The 12,512-nt window shown below is 39.2% G+C and overlaps 2 protein-coding genes across 3 annotated transcripts in view; one reads left to right on the top strand and one right to left on the bottom strand.

Annotated features, from left to right (window-relative positions):
* CCZ1 (CCZ1 homolog, vacuolar protein trafficking and biogenesis associated) overlaps nucleotides 1-12,512 on the top strand; it is a 189,154-nt gene that overhangs the window by 76,204 nt on the left and 100,438 nt on the right. The gene's annotated exons all lie outside the window — the stretch shown is intronic.
* Nucleotides 1,286-12,512, bottom strand: part of CYTH3 (cytohesin 3) — a 46,295-nt gene continuing 35,068 nt past the window's right edge. Inside the window, exons 8-13 of one of the 2 annotated variants that reach the window (XM_069870597.1) lie at nucleotides 12,088-12,236; nucleotides 11,187-11,299; nucleotides 5,814-5,892; nucleotides 5,661-5,732; nucleotides 5,375-5,529; nucleotides 1,286-4,759 (exon numbers count right to left, since the gene is read on the bottom strand). In XM_069870597.1, coding sequence (XP_069726698.1) covers nucleotides 4,687-4,759; nucleotides 5,375-5,529; nucleotides 5,661-5,732; nucleotides 5,814-5,892; nucleotides 11,187-11,299; nucleotides 12,088-12,236 — 641 coding nt within the window. In that variant the 3' untranslated portion in view covers nucleotides 1,286-4,686. The remainder of the gene's footprint in view (nucleotides 4,760-5,374; nucleotides 5,530-5,660; nucleotides 5,733-5,813; nucleotides 5,893-11,186; nucleotides 11,300-12,087; nucleotides 12,237-12,512) is intronic. The other variant, XM_069870596.1, reaches the window with a different exon arrangement.

The following is a 12,512-nucleotide window of genomic DNA, read 5'->3' as shown; positions in this document are numbered from 1 at the left end:
GGAGTGAACTAAGGCCTTCAAATACTATTGTTGATAAAAATAGACTGTTTATGATACTAACCTCAAAATAATCCTTATTGCACTGGAAGTGTCTCTGTTATAGCTGATAAATCAGGAACCAAACAGAAGAAAATGATTCTGCTCCAAAGTTTATTTGGCCTCAGCGAATTCTCCAGCCAGCAGATGGCAAGCTTGTTTTTTCCTAAACCAGCCACGAGCGGACGCCTCGTGCCCCAAGCCAGGGGCAGCGCGGTGACTGACTGCGCAGCTGGAAGATGTTCACTGACAAAAACAGCCATGAGATTCCACCTTGACACCGCTGCTGGCAACACCAGGGAGCTATCAGGGCTGTGAAAAGCAATTTTTTTTTTTTTAAGTCTTGAGAATTCTGGTATTTCACCAAACCCAACATTACCAGTATTGACCATCAAAGTTGGTGTTACCGACATCGACCATCAAACCCATCTCCTTCTGTATGTTTTTATTACATTTTTTTACTACCCTGTCACTTGTCTTAAGTCTCAGTTGTCTCTAAAGGGCCTTGGTACAGACAAGCTGCACTCCTGGCTTGACTGGCACTTTCAAACCCCATCCCCTTAGAGGATTGATGGAAAAAAAAAACTACCTGGGCTCCGGAGTCCCTCACCACAAGATTGTTAGTAAAACAAGGAGGCTTCTTAGGCAAATCTTCAACTCCACGTAATCTACTCATGGTCTGCCATTTGTGATTAAAGCAGGTAGCTTTGTCCTAAAATACATAAATACAGCAAAGTTAAAATGGATTTTATTTAAAATGGAGTTGTTTGACATGCGATATGTCACATGAATGGACAACTTTCCCAGTGTGAGAAGGCCAAACCGGCGCTGGGGCCCCACTCTGTGCAACCCAACAACACCCCTCAGCAGGGTCCATTCACCTACTGCAGGAGCAGAGATCACATCCCTTCTCTCCCCTCACCCCCCACTCAGGATGGACTAAAACTCACAGCACGGAGCTGACAGACACCTCCTTCCTGGAGGGCTCCTCTCAAGGGAAACCAGCTCTTGATAGAGGAACACCCACTGCTGAAGCTGACTTTATTGAAATGATCTATGGTGCAGCTGAAGGATTTTTCTCTCTGAAAATTTAAACCTGATAAATTGAATGGAGTAAGCCTAAAGGTAGGGAAAACAGACCTTTGCCTTGCAAGAGCAGTTGTAACACGTGCTGTAAAATCAAACCTTAATCTCTATAAAGAACAGCAGCAATTGCCTGCCATGTATTCCTGGTAAATGAGGAGCTATGTAACAGTGTAGTTTCACACTTTATTTTTGAGAAAACCTCCAGATTTAAGCAACGTGATAAATGAAAACATTAATATTGCAGTGGATTTACATAGAACGTCACATTTTTAACAATGATTGATACCGAGTATTTGTCATGCAAATCACTTGTGTACATGAAGTAATACCTATATCAATACATATCTGTACAGTATTTACATTTTATATTTAAACTCTAGCTAGAAACATTTTCCAAGAAAATATAGAAATGAAACTGGGAAGCCACAAGTCTTTAATTTGTAGCATTTGGTCTACAACAGACCCAGCTTTTCCAGCAAGCATATCTAAACAGATATGTAATAAATCGTAAAAATATGCATTGGGTTTATATATGAAGCATTATAAATGCTGCTCAGTTTACAAAGGTTCAGTTTTGTACCAGTTTAAAATGTTAAAGTGGCATACAGCTTATTTTTGTTAGAATATTGCAAAATTTTAAGTCAGTCCAGCTGAGCTTAAGAGTTATATACAGAGTTCTCTCCCTGGGTTGCACTGGCAACGCGGCTGATGGTGGCGGCCAAGCGGTTCAGACACCGGGCGATGCCGTGCGCGCAGGAGCAGGGGTGGCTCTTGCTGGCCCCTGCAGGTGTAAAGGGCAACGGTAAAAAGAAAAGAGCTGGAGAATCACACAAGTTTCAGTGCAACAGGAAGGGAGACGTCTGTTGTCCCCAGAGGACTTTCCTCAGCATGGCCAAACTGTAACAGGTATCGCCTTACGCCACCGAGCAGCTACTCGTAAGTAGCAAGCCCTGTTCTCGAGGCCGAGTCAAAAAGGGAAAGGTTGAGAGATTTTTCTTCACCCTCATGGACAGTACCTGATTTGGCCAAAATTTTCACAAGCCACTTCGTTCTACTGGCCTCGTGGCCAGTGGAAATTTTGGGCCGATTTCACTCCCTGGTAATACTGTTACAAAGAACATTGGAAACCAAATATTATCACACACAAGAATGCTATTCCATTAGCTTTGGTAAATTAAATAGATATATCGAGCACCACAAACAGCTGCTTAAGATGTCGCATTTTAATGCTAAGAAATAATATATTTTGTCCTATAATATCCTCGGTTACACGTTACTCTAAATAATTATTTCTGCCCGATGTAAGAACTTCAAACTAAATACAACAAATGAACTCTCAAGGCATTTCCTTCATGCTATAGGCAGACAACCTCACCTGGTTAAATAAATAGATCTTCTTGAAGGTGATATTTCAGAAAATAAGAACTGATACAAAAAGTGCTTCATGGCTTATTAATGCTTCTGTGAGCTCACATTTCTCCAGAAATACTTTATTTGCTGCTTTTCACCTTTACACTCGTTAGTACCACTGATTCTGGCTTATCACTATTTCCATTGTGAACCTACTCGTCCAAAGCTCAGCCTGATGGATACATTGCTTGAAAACAGAATTTGAAGTCGCGGAACAGACGGCCCAAAACAAGTGATGCCAGCATTTCTCTAATCATGCTGCTTTGCAAACACAGGACATGCAATGTAATTAATTTCTATGAAGAGTTTAAGTGTGTTCCACGAAGCAAAGATGTCCCCACATTGATAGTTGTTCTAGGACTGTACCTCCTTTGGTTGAGTTTTACTCCCTTGGCAAGTACTGAGATTTGAGCGTTCGTCCAAGCAGACCGCGATGCCACACGCTCTGGGGAAATTCCAAGGTACAGAAGAATTTACTTTGTTCTTTTCCTCTCTGTCTTTTTGGCAAACATGCACTAAAGCAAAACATTCACAGGCTGACACCGCATGCAAAAGGAGGCAAATTAGCACGACGGGAACAATGAAACAGACTCTCCCTTCCAGTTAAAAGGAGATTTGAAACAGATGAATTTCCTAAGTCTGTGGTTTTGCCAGGGCAGTGCAGTTCCCTAGAATGTATCCAGAGATGCTTCTGAAAGTCCAACAAGCAAAACTGCTTTGACAATGTATTTGGTCTCCTAAGCGTTCATTGGCACAGTAGGCACGGCTCAGGTTTAATAAGTTTGTGAAAAACTGAGTAATGACAGAAGTAGGGTCCAAATAAACCACTTGTCTGCTCCCATTGTGGAATTAGGGGCTTTACTTTAAGAACAACGTGTGGTAACACCTGCCGCAGCAGCTGACGTGTCCCTGAAAGACTGTAAGTATGACCACCGTGAGATCTTCCATGAACTATAAGATAAAGGAGACATGTGCTTGTGGGGGGGTTAAGCTGCACTACATAATCGACATGTAAGATGTTAAGTTAAAATAAGGATGTTTACTCATTTTCTCAATTTGAACTGCTGAAGCACAGATCTGAAAAACCGCCTGTAAGAATGGAATAAAAATACTGAACTTTTCTGCATGTCCAACAGCAATCCTGCTAGCATTAACTATCAAGGGCTGTACCTTACAGCAAGATTCACCTTCCTGGTTTTTCCCTTTACAAACAGGAAACACATGAAATTCTTTGGAGGTCTTTTCACACGCAAAGCTTAAACTTGTGCAAATCCCGTCGTCTTACTCCTTTAGTAGTAACTTACTTAGTGTCAATTAAACTACAACATATCTGAAACATAAGAAGGATGTTACTATATAAAAAAGTAGATTAAACCGGTCATTAAATCTTACTGCTTATTCTAAGTGTATGAGCAGATGGGAATGAGTTTTAGCTTACTGGCAAATATCAAACCGCATCTGTAGTTAGTGTCATGTCTCCAGACTCAAACCTTTGCTCTTGGGACCTGCCTCTATTTCAGTGCATATCAACCAAACCTTTTGGCACAACTAGTTAACTACGTAGCTGTCAGTCTAGAACAGAGTTGTATTTCTGAGGAAGAAGAAAAGCTATTTCCATGAAGATAGGAAAGCAAATCTTAAGTGAAAGCTTCACTCAGCTGTTCACCCACTGCAAAACACACAAGATTTGAAAATTATATTGAGATTGTGGGTTTTCTGCTTCTAAAAAAACTAAGGGCTAGATAGCACTGTACCCACTTTTGGTGCTGCATTTTAACAAGAGATGAAAGTCTTATAATCACTTCTCCTCTTAAGGGAAGTGTGCTCAAATAACAAGACATTTTACTATTAGCCTCAAATTCCTTCCCCTCAACCCAAGTAAACTGGAGTTAACTCTAGTAAGTGAAAACAAGGCTTCCATGTTTTCAATTGAATTAAGGTCCAATATAAACATCCTCTGGGATTTGAAGCTTCCTTCAAACTATATGCCAATAACTGTTACTCCCTGAAAGGTCGTGCCAAGTTTTTAACTCCTAGTAAAGTGTATATATATATATAAAATTTACAGTTATTGTCTTCATTTAGTTTTACATTATCACTCCACTCTATTCTCAATCATAGCATGATGCAGGTATACAAGTTGCCGAACACGTTCTATTTCTTATTTGCAATTCTTCGTTTCCTCGTTGCCAGCATGTCATAAAAGGGATCCCTGCTGATACTTGCTCTAGAAGAGAAAAAAAAGAATCATCAGTTTGGTTAACAAATGTCTGGTTTCGAAAGTGAAAACTATTTTCTTTTCCCTTCCCTGTGGATGATTCCATGCGCTTAATAAGATAATGGACTTCTAGGCATTGCAAATATTTCTCTACAAAAATATGTTATTCAGTTTTGATTTGTTAAGAGCTCATACCTTCATCCTGACCATTACCTCCTTCTTTAAGTGGGGCTCTGCTTTAGAAGCCTGACAAGATAAAGTCAAGCTGTCAAAGTTTAAAGCCGCCCTGTGAACATGACTAAGATACCTGTCCTGAAGTTTATTGTTAGGTGAAGTAACAACTTAATACATTTAGGGTTAAAGATGATTCACGTGAGGCTTTAACATTTGCTTTAAATAAAATCGAAACAAACCCACATTTTCCTTATTTGAATTAGTAGCACTGTTTCTTTAGGACCAGACTTGCATCTTGATCTGTCAATCCCACGTTGCTTGTCATTAATCCTACAGGACATTGCCGCATCACAATTCTTCACACGAGTTACAATACAAATTCTCTTAGTATCTAATTCTGTTGAGATCTTACACTGCATTTCTGAAAGACATTTAAGACTTGAAACTCACTTGATAGATTTAATCCACTCTTCCTTTTCTTCTGGGGTGGGAGCAGATATTCTGTACACTACATGGTTACCTTCCACCACTCGACCATCAGCTTCTGTTTTACACGCTTTAATTACTTGACCTTTATGACTGGGGTTATAAAGCTCAAAGCAGTTCTGGAGGGTAAAAACAAAGAAATAAATTCAAAAAAATTGAAACAAAACTGACAAACTTCCTCAGTTAATACTACAGCTAAGTTCAATACAGTTTACTTCATTTAAAGGAAAATATTATGAAAATATCTTACTGGTTTTCTAGGGTCTTCAACTTCTCTTATGCTAAGATTTTCTAACGGAATAATTCCTCTAGGTTCTTTGTCCTAAAACATTAGGAAAACATCACATTATCAGCCAATTAAATATCTCGACCACTACTGAACTTCACTGTAACGTCTACTCACTGTTGTGTATTCAAAGTAATACAGGCAGTTATCAGTCAGAATAAACCATCTCCTTTTCCATGTTTTCACTCTTCCCCCTGCAATCAAAAGGTACGGCTGAATTAAACGTGTGCTGCTGCCAAGGCTTCAACAATGGATTTAGTTTTGCTTGTTTTTCAAAATATGGCTTAATTACATAATCATGAATGGATCAGGCACAGATGAACTAAGGCTGAAGAAGCATGGGACTGTAACTCCTGGACTAAGATCAAACTCCCGAGACAGCATTAACTGTGGTGTTGCTGACCAGCCACAAAACCTGCATGCTCTACAACCGTGAATGCTGCGTCTCTCCGAGAATGAATGAAACAGCGCGGCAGTCAGGTCTGCTGCCCCTGTCCCTGCCAGGGCAGTTGTTTACTGCATCAAAAATATTAATAGTATACAGCCCTCAGAAACGCAGCCCATGCTGCTACAGCAAAGGGAGCCAATAACCAGCAAAACCAGTAACTGGGCTCTGGAGTAAGGACCACGGCCTGTCTTGTACAAGGAAAGGGTATCATCAACGAAATTAAGGGCATTTTATCACTGTCCTATGTGAGCATACATGTGATTAAGAATTGATCTCTACTTTCAGAGTTAATGCCAAGTGCATGAGGCACTTAAACATTATTAGCAGAACAAATATGATGCGTCATCCATAGGAACAAATCCTATGCCAACATGCACCACTAGTCACTTTTCATCATTTAGTCTTTTAAACATATTCTCTTTATGGGTTGATATATCACTGAATACCCCGACAGAAGAAATAGCTACTGCTCCAAAAATGCCAATTTTTCCTGCATTAACAATTTAGACAACAGCAACCACAGAGCTCCTCTTATCTTACGCCTGTCAATGTCACACTGTAGGCAACAGTTCCTTTCAGAACACACACACTATTGTCTTGGCCCTTTCAGCTGGTTTTCTGCCGCTGGCTACTTCAGAACATGCCTAGCATTCCACAACTACATTATTTAAAAACTCATTTCCAGGAAAAACAATTGCAGATAAAAGCATTTCCGTATTATTAGGCTTAGTTCCACCACAGTTGGCTGACTTCAGGATGTTGGCACCACCTGTGCATCATCCATTCAACAGAGACACAGAGTCCTCAACCCAACATCTCAAAGCAGTTATCTGGCCATTGAGCATCTGTGCATAAGAGTACCCTTAATAGACACAAGGCCCCAAATTTAACCTAAGTCATGTAACTAAATCAAGACACAAGCATAATTTTTCAATTTTTTTGTTCTACTTCAAATAGGTTCTTGTTTAATGCAGAAATCCAAATCTTATTAAGTTAAATAGCAGTTCTAGGAATATCATGAGATATCTTAACACCAGCCTACTATATTTTTGCATTGCAGACCAAATACGTTGCACGTCTTATCCTCCTTTTGCTTGGTGTCACGACCTATACGACAACCCAGTGCTAGCACACTGTGCAATGTACTCAAAAACTTGGTTTGCACCACACGCACACACATCTTAAAGAGAATTGAATCTGCAAGCAGGTGCGGTGAAATAAGAGAAGGCAAAATAGTGCAAGATGCAGAAGCCGTGACAGAATGAATGGCTGAGTGAACGGGAGACAGTGAGGGAAGAACTGGTGGCATTTCAGTACAACCACTGTGACAGATCCTTGAATAAGGCATTGCAGGAGCATTCAAACTGGCACGTAAGTCACTAGAAAAATTCCTTTCACCTTGACTGCGAGCTGGTTCACGGATCAGGAAGGATTCGGGCAAGGAATGGAAAGCTGGCAAACTTATGCTTGACTCTCTTCCAGAACAATGAATAAGCAGCAGCCAAGACAACTGCCACGACAGTCCATGCTGTCACCATAACAGGACATTGTTTTGTACAACCCAATGTTCATTGCCGTGATTTTAAGTCATGTTCCGCTCTTTCAGGTTACACGTTAACATCATTTAACATTTTTGCAGCACAACAATGTCACCACGTTTTTCAGGCTAACGGGTAACATCAACCAGCTCTCAATAACTGCCTGACTGGCAGAAAAAATTAACATCATCCCGTGCCCGCCGTGAATCATTTCCTCTCCAGTTTGGTGGAATAATGTCACACTTTCCTTCTAACTAGGAGAGAGTATTACGCAAACCAAGCTATTTGCCAAGAGCAGCTGTTTTAGGCAAGGATGTGCCTCCCTGTGCAAAATGATTGTAACTTGGGTGTTAGGACAGAGAACACAGACAATTATTCAGAATACCTAAAAGTGGATGGCAGATTTTATGGCACCAACATCACTAATAATTAGGACGCAGAAAAATCTAAAAGCTCCTGATATCTCAAGCTGCTCTAAGTGAGGATTCATTAGCACTCAGCAGCTTTCAGTTTTTCACTCATAGCATTTATTTTCATTACACCACGCTTCAAACAACGTAAAACCAAATGATAATACAGGTTTACTGAGATAAAGATGTCTATATAAAGGCACCAGCTGAGTCTGGACAGATAAAACCAGAATTGCTGTCTTGCTGCCAAGTTTGGTACTTGGGACCTACACAAAGTCACCCCTGGACAATTCAGAGTAGCAAACTAACAGAATTCCACACTCTCCCAGCTTTCTAAAATCCAGTGTCTGGCTAGAGAGATAGGGTGGCCTTTAGGACAGATGAATTCTACAATATATGAAAGTAACATGATATCCCACCTCCTGCCAGAGGATAAATAATACGGTGAGCTAGAATACTAAAAAGGGGCACAAGTAGATAAATGGGAAGAGCTGACTATAAGAAATACCAAATACAAAATATTGTCTCGATATGCTCGGGGCTGGGAGCTGTCGAGCTGTCTTAGTCTTATTTGCAGTTTTATATGAAAGTTCCTATTTCAATTTTAAGTATTACCGCCACTGAGCATTTAAACTCTCGCAGGAAGAGTCTCCTTAGCATTTCAACAATACCAAAACTTTTAATATCAGAATCTTCCAGAACTGAAGGAAACCATACCTATTTCACAACAAGTGTTTCCCAACAGAAAGGGCTGTAAAAATGCAAACAATGTGGTCTGAGACAGCATTCTAAAACTAGTGTCTAAGCCTCCTAGCTATCAGGAACCTCAAAGCAGAAGAAAAAGAGAGGGGAAGGGAGAGAGAGAGAGTAGAGAAAAGAAAGAAATTGCCATATTTATTTCTGGTCACTGCACCTGAATTATTTGTCTGTACCAGTCCATGTCTGCTGAAACAAACCGCAGTCATTCACGGAAGCACCACTTCATGCATTTACAGGCTGATTCACCGGAGGCTCCTGGACACGTTTAATTTCCTTATTCAAATAACCCTCATGCTATGGGAGTGGTACATGCAACACCCTTAAATTTCACACATGCTTTTACTATTGGGCTTTCTGTGCACTCGCATCAGCATCGTAGATAACAAGTTGGTTTTATTCACCCTGCACCAGAGCCAGAGATGGATTGTACATAAGTACCTGGCAGCTCTCACTGAATTTCAGTCATCTTCTTTCTTAAGTTTCTTTGTTCCTCTATTTTTTACTAGGTCTGTTTTGTCTTTTATTGACAGCTTCTTCCATAAGGGAGGCTGTCACACCTCTACACGCACTCAACACTTGTGCCTGCACTCTCAGTACGTGTGTAAGTTTATGAGAGAGCAGTGCCAACAGAAAGAAACATAAAACCTCTTCTCCAGAAAGCATATTTTCTCTACAAAATGGAGAAAAGCTGCAAAATCATGTTCAAAATTGTACCAGTTGAGCCAACACACATCAAAAAGCAAGAGCTTTGCCTTTTTGTAGTTAGAAAGACAGAGCTTTATAGCATCTGTAGCTCAGAGGTCAAAATAACACACTGGAAAGCATGTGAATTAATTACAAATGCTTACTTTTCACATCTATTTTCTTCCAGCACTGGCATGACCACTAATTTCCAGGTGCAAGCAGTAGAGTGGGCCTGTGGCTACAACCAGGCTCTGCTTTCACCACCCTCACGTTCCCGTGTGCACCCCCCAGCGCATCCCTTTTCACACTGTAGTCACCATTCTCTAAGTGCAAAGTTCCTTCTACTTAAACAAGCAGTTAGTTATACATTAAAGTGGTCAACAACTAGCTTTATTGCAGCATGTACCAGTGTTTTATATAGAAAAGGTTTATTTCACCAAAAAAAGTGTTAAGATAGATTTCAGTCTCTTTTATATAGGAAAAAATTCCCTAAGCCCAGGTGAAAATTCGAATCCCACCATCTTTAAAAGTGTGAGTAATGCCATCTTGCAGAGCCAAGAGTCTAAAAATTACCAGATATTTCCGCAACGCTGAATTTGGTGTCCATTTAAGGTTCTGCTAAATAAGCTAAATGTGTTATTTAAAAAGGAAAAGAAGCAGGGAAAAGAAGAGCTTTTATAAATGAACAGTTCAAATGTAATCAAGCTTTCAATAATCTAACTTCTGTAAAAGTAAGAAAATCACTCTGGAACTTCATTACAAGAGTAAGACGTTATTTTCTCTCAGTAGAAATTATTCTCCCCTCGTTAATTTCTTCAATGTACGAGAAAAGTATGCTGAATAGTCATCTTTATTTTTCTGCTTACACGTAAACGCTTCCTTCCTTTGCAGAAGACACTCGCATGTGAGCTACACACTGACATGCCAGTCTTTGAGCACCACTGATGATACTGTTAGTGACACAGAGTGAAAAAGCAAAATGCTACAATAAATGTGATTTAAAAAAACAAAAGAAGAAAAAAACCAGGAGGAAGGAGGAAGAAAATAAAAGAATGAGCAACTGAAGAAGAGGGGACTGGAAAGCAATCAGATACGTACCTCCTAATGCAGAATAAGCAGAGACAGCCAGTCACAGAACAGAAAGGTGATAGGTCATAGGCCATAAGGAAAACAAGAAGGCACATTTAAACCACTCATTAAAAAATCATAGACAAAACCAAACCAAGAGAAACTCACAAATAATATGGAAAAATAAAGACATACAAAAATAACTAATTGAAGAGAAATAACTTTTTTGTACACAGAAAACTGGTCTGAAATACCAGAGTTTTCTGAAATGGCCTTATGGAGACAGTTATTTATCAGCCACAGCATGTGGTAAATACCATCCAGTGTTTCATCCCAGAGTTTTTATTTCTCAAATATCAGAAATAAAACTCCAGAGTTTGAAACAAGATTGCTAATTTGGACATGTAAAATAAGAAGTAACAACCTTTTAATGTTAAGGAGTTACTTATTTTGGTTCACACATTATTAAATACAAATTAAACAGTTAATCCTATTACCTTCACAAGAAAGCAGGTAGACACCAAAGCAGCAAACACGCTAACAACAAACAAACATACAGCAGCAGAACTGCCCTTATAACTAACCTAATTTCAGCAGCCAACCTTCTCTATCTGGATTAAAAAATGTATGCGTTAGATCATTCCCATCATCCTCTGGAATTTTAAACGGCTCATTCTTAATACTTTCATATAAATTCTAGAAGAATAAAAAAAGGAAAAAGACCTCATTAATAAATATCTAACAGATAATGCAAATAGTCTGAGAAGCAGTAAGATGTCCTATTTGTATAAAAAGCATAGGAAATGCTGTCCACAAAATTCTGGGCCATCTTTTCTCAATTTTTGTTCACTACATTGATCAAGTTTGATTTTAAACTACTTCATCTATAAATAAGTGTATCTTTTTACAGATTTTACAAGCACTCCTAGCAAAGACATTTTTTCTTTAACTTCAGTATTCAGATTGTCAAAGGTTTCAGCTTCAGGTCTCATTTAATACAAGTTTTGCCAAATGAATCTGGGTTTTCAGAAAACGGTATAGACCCATCACATAGTCTTGGAGAAATAAGTATTTTTACTGCTATCTCAAGGGACAGGAGGAAGATGCACATGATACACGGAAAGAAATGAGAGGCAATAATGAAACAATGATTTTTACTATTTTTTCTAGCTTTCTCTGGCTTATCCAGAAACACTACTTTTTTCATAACACGCCAAATCCACGAGAATTTTGCCATCAGCAAACTACTGATATACACAGAGTGTTCTCTCTGGAATCTCCTCTCCTCAATAAAAGATTGACTATAGGGAGGATTAGCTCAAAGCAGCTGTGAATATCAGGAAACGCTTATTTCAACTGCTGAAATGTGTGCTAGACAACATTCTTCTTACTTTCCCTCAACAAATTTGCCTGAGAACTGTTGCACATGCCTCTAAGTTTCCGATTAAACAAAGCAGTGCCTTGTCTTACCAGGTCTAACTTACCCGTAGTAATTCTTCTGGAAGGTCTCCACCTTCATTAATTCCACGATTCATAGAAATAAACCTCTCTACTGTTGGTTTATCTCTTACATTGTGGTTGTGCAGACTGGTATTCAACATGATGATCGCAAATGAAAGTACATAGCACGTATCTGAAATGAGATTTGAAAAATTATTTATCTTTCTATGTCTTGTGGCACAAACCTGTAAAACACTCATCCTGACTGACGGAGAAACAGGTAGTCAAAAAATCCTGAACGCTATAAATGAAAGCAAAGTCTTTCTTTAAACTTGAAGTAAGCCTAAGAAGAAAAAACTATGTAACATTTCAAATTAAAAGCCAACGGGGAAAAAAGTGTAGGATTAGACAGTTGCATTTTCTCAGTTCTCAGAAATTTTGCATTTCACATGTTACTTTATTGTGAGCT

The sequence above is a fragment of the Phaenicophaeus curvirostris genome, chromosome 16 (genome assembly GCF_032191515.1).
Source record: "Phaenicophaeus curvirostris isolate KB17595 chromosome 16, BPBGC_Pcur_1.0, whole genome shotgun sequence".
NCBI lineage: Eukaryota > Metazoa > Chordata > Aves > Cuculiformes > Cuculidae > Phaenicophaeus > Phaenicophaeus curvirostris.
Note: the sequence above shows the minus strand (reverse complement) of the source record. Positions and strands in the feature narration are given on the sequence as shown.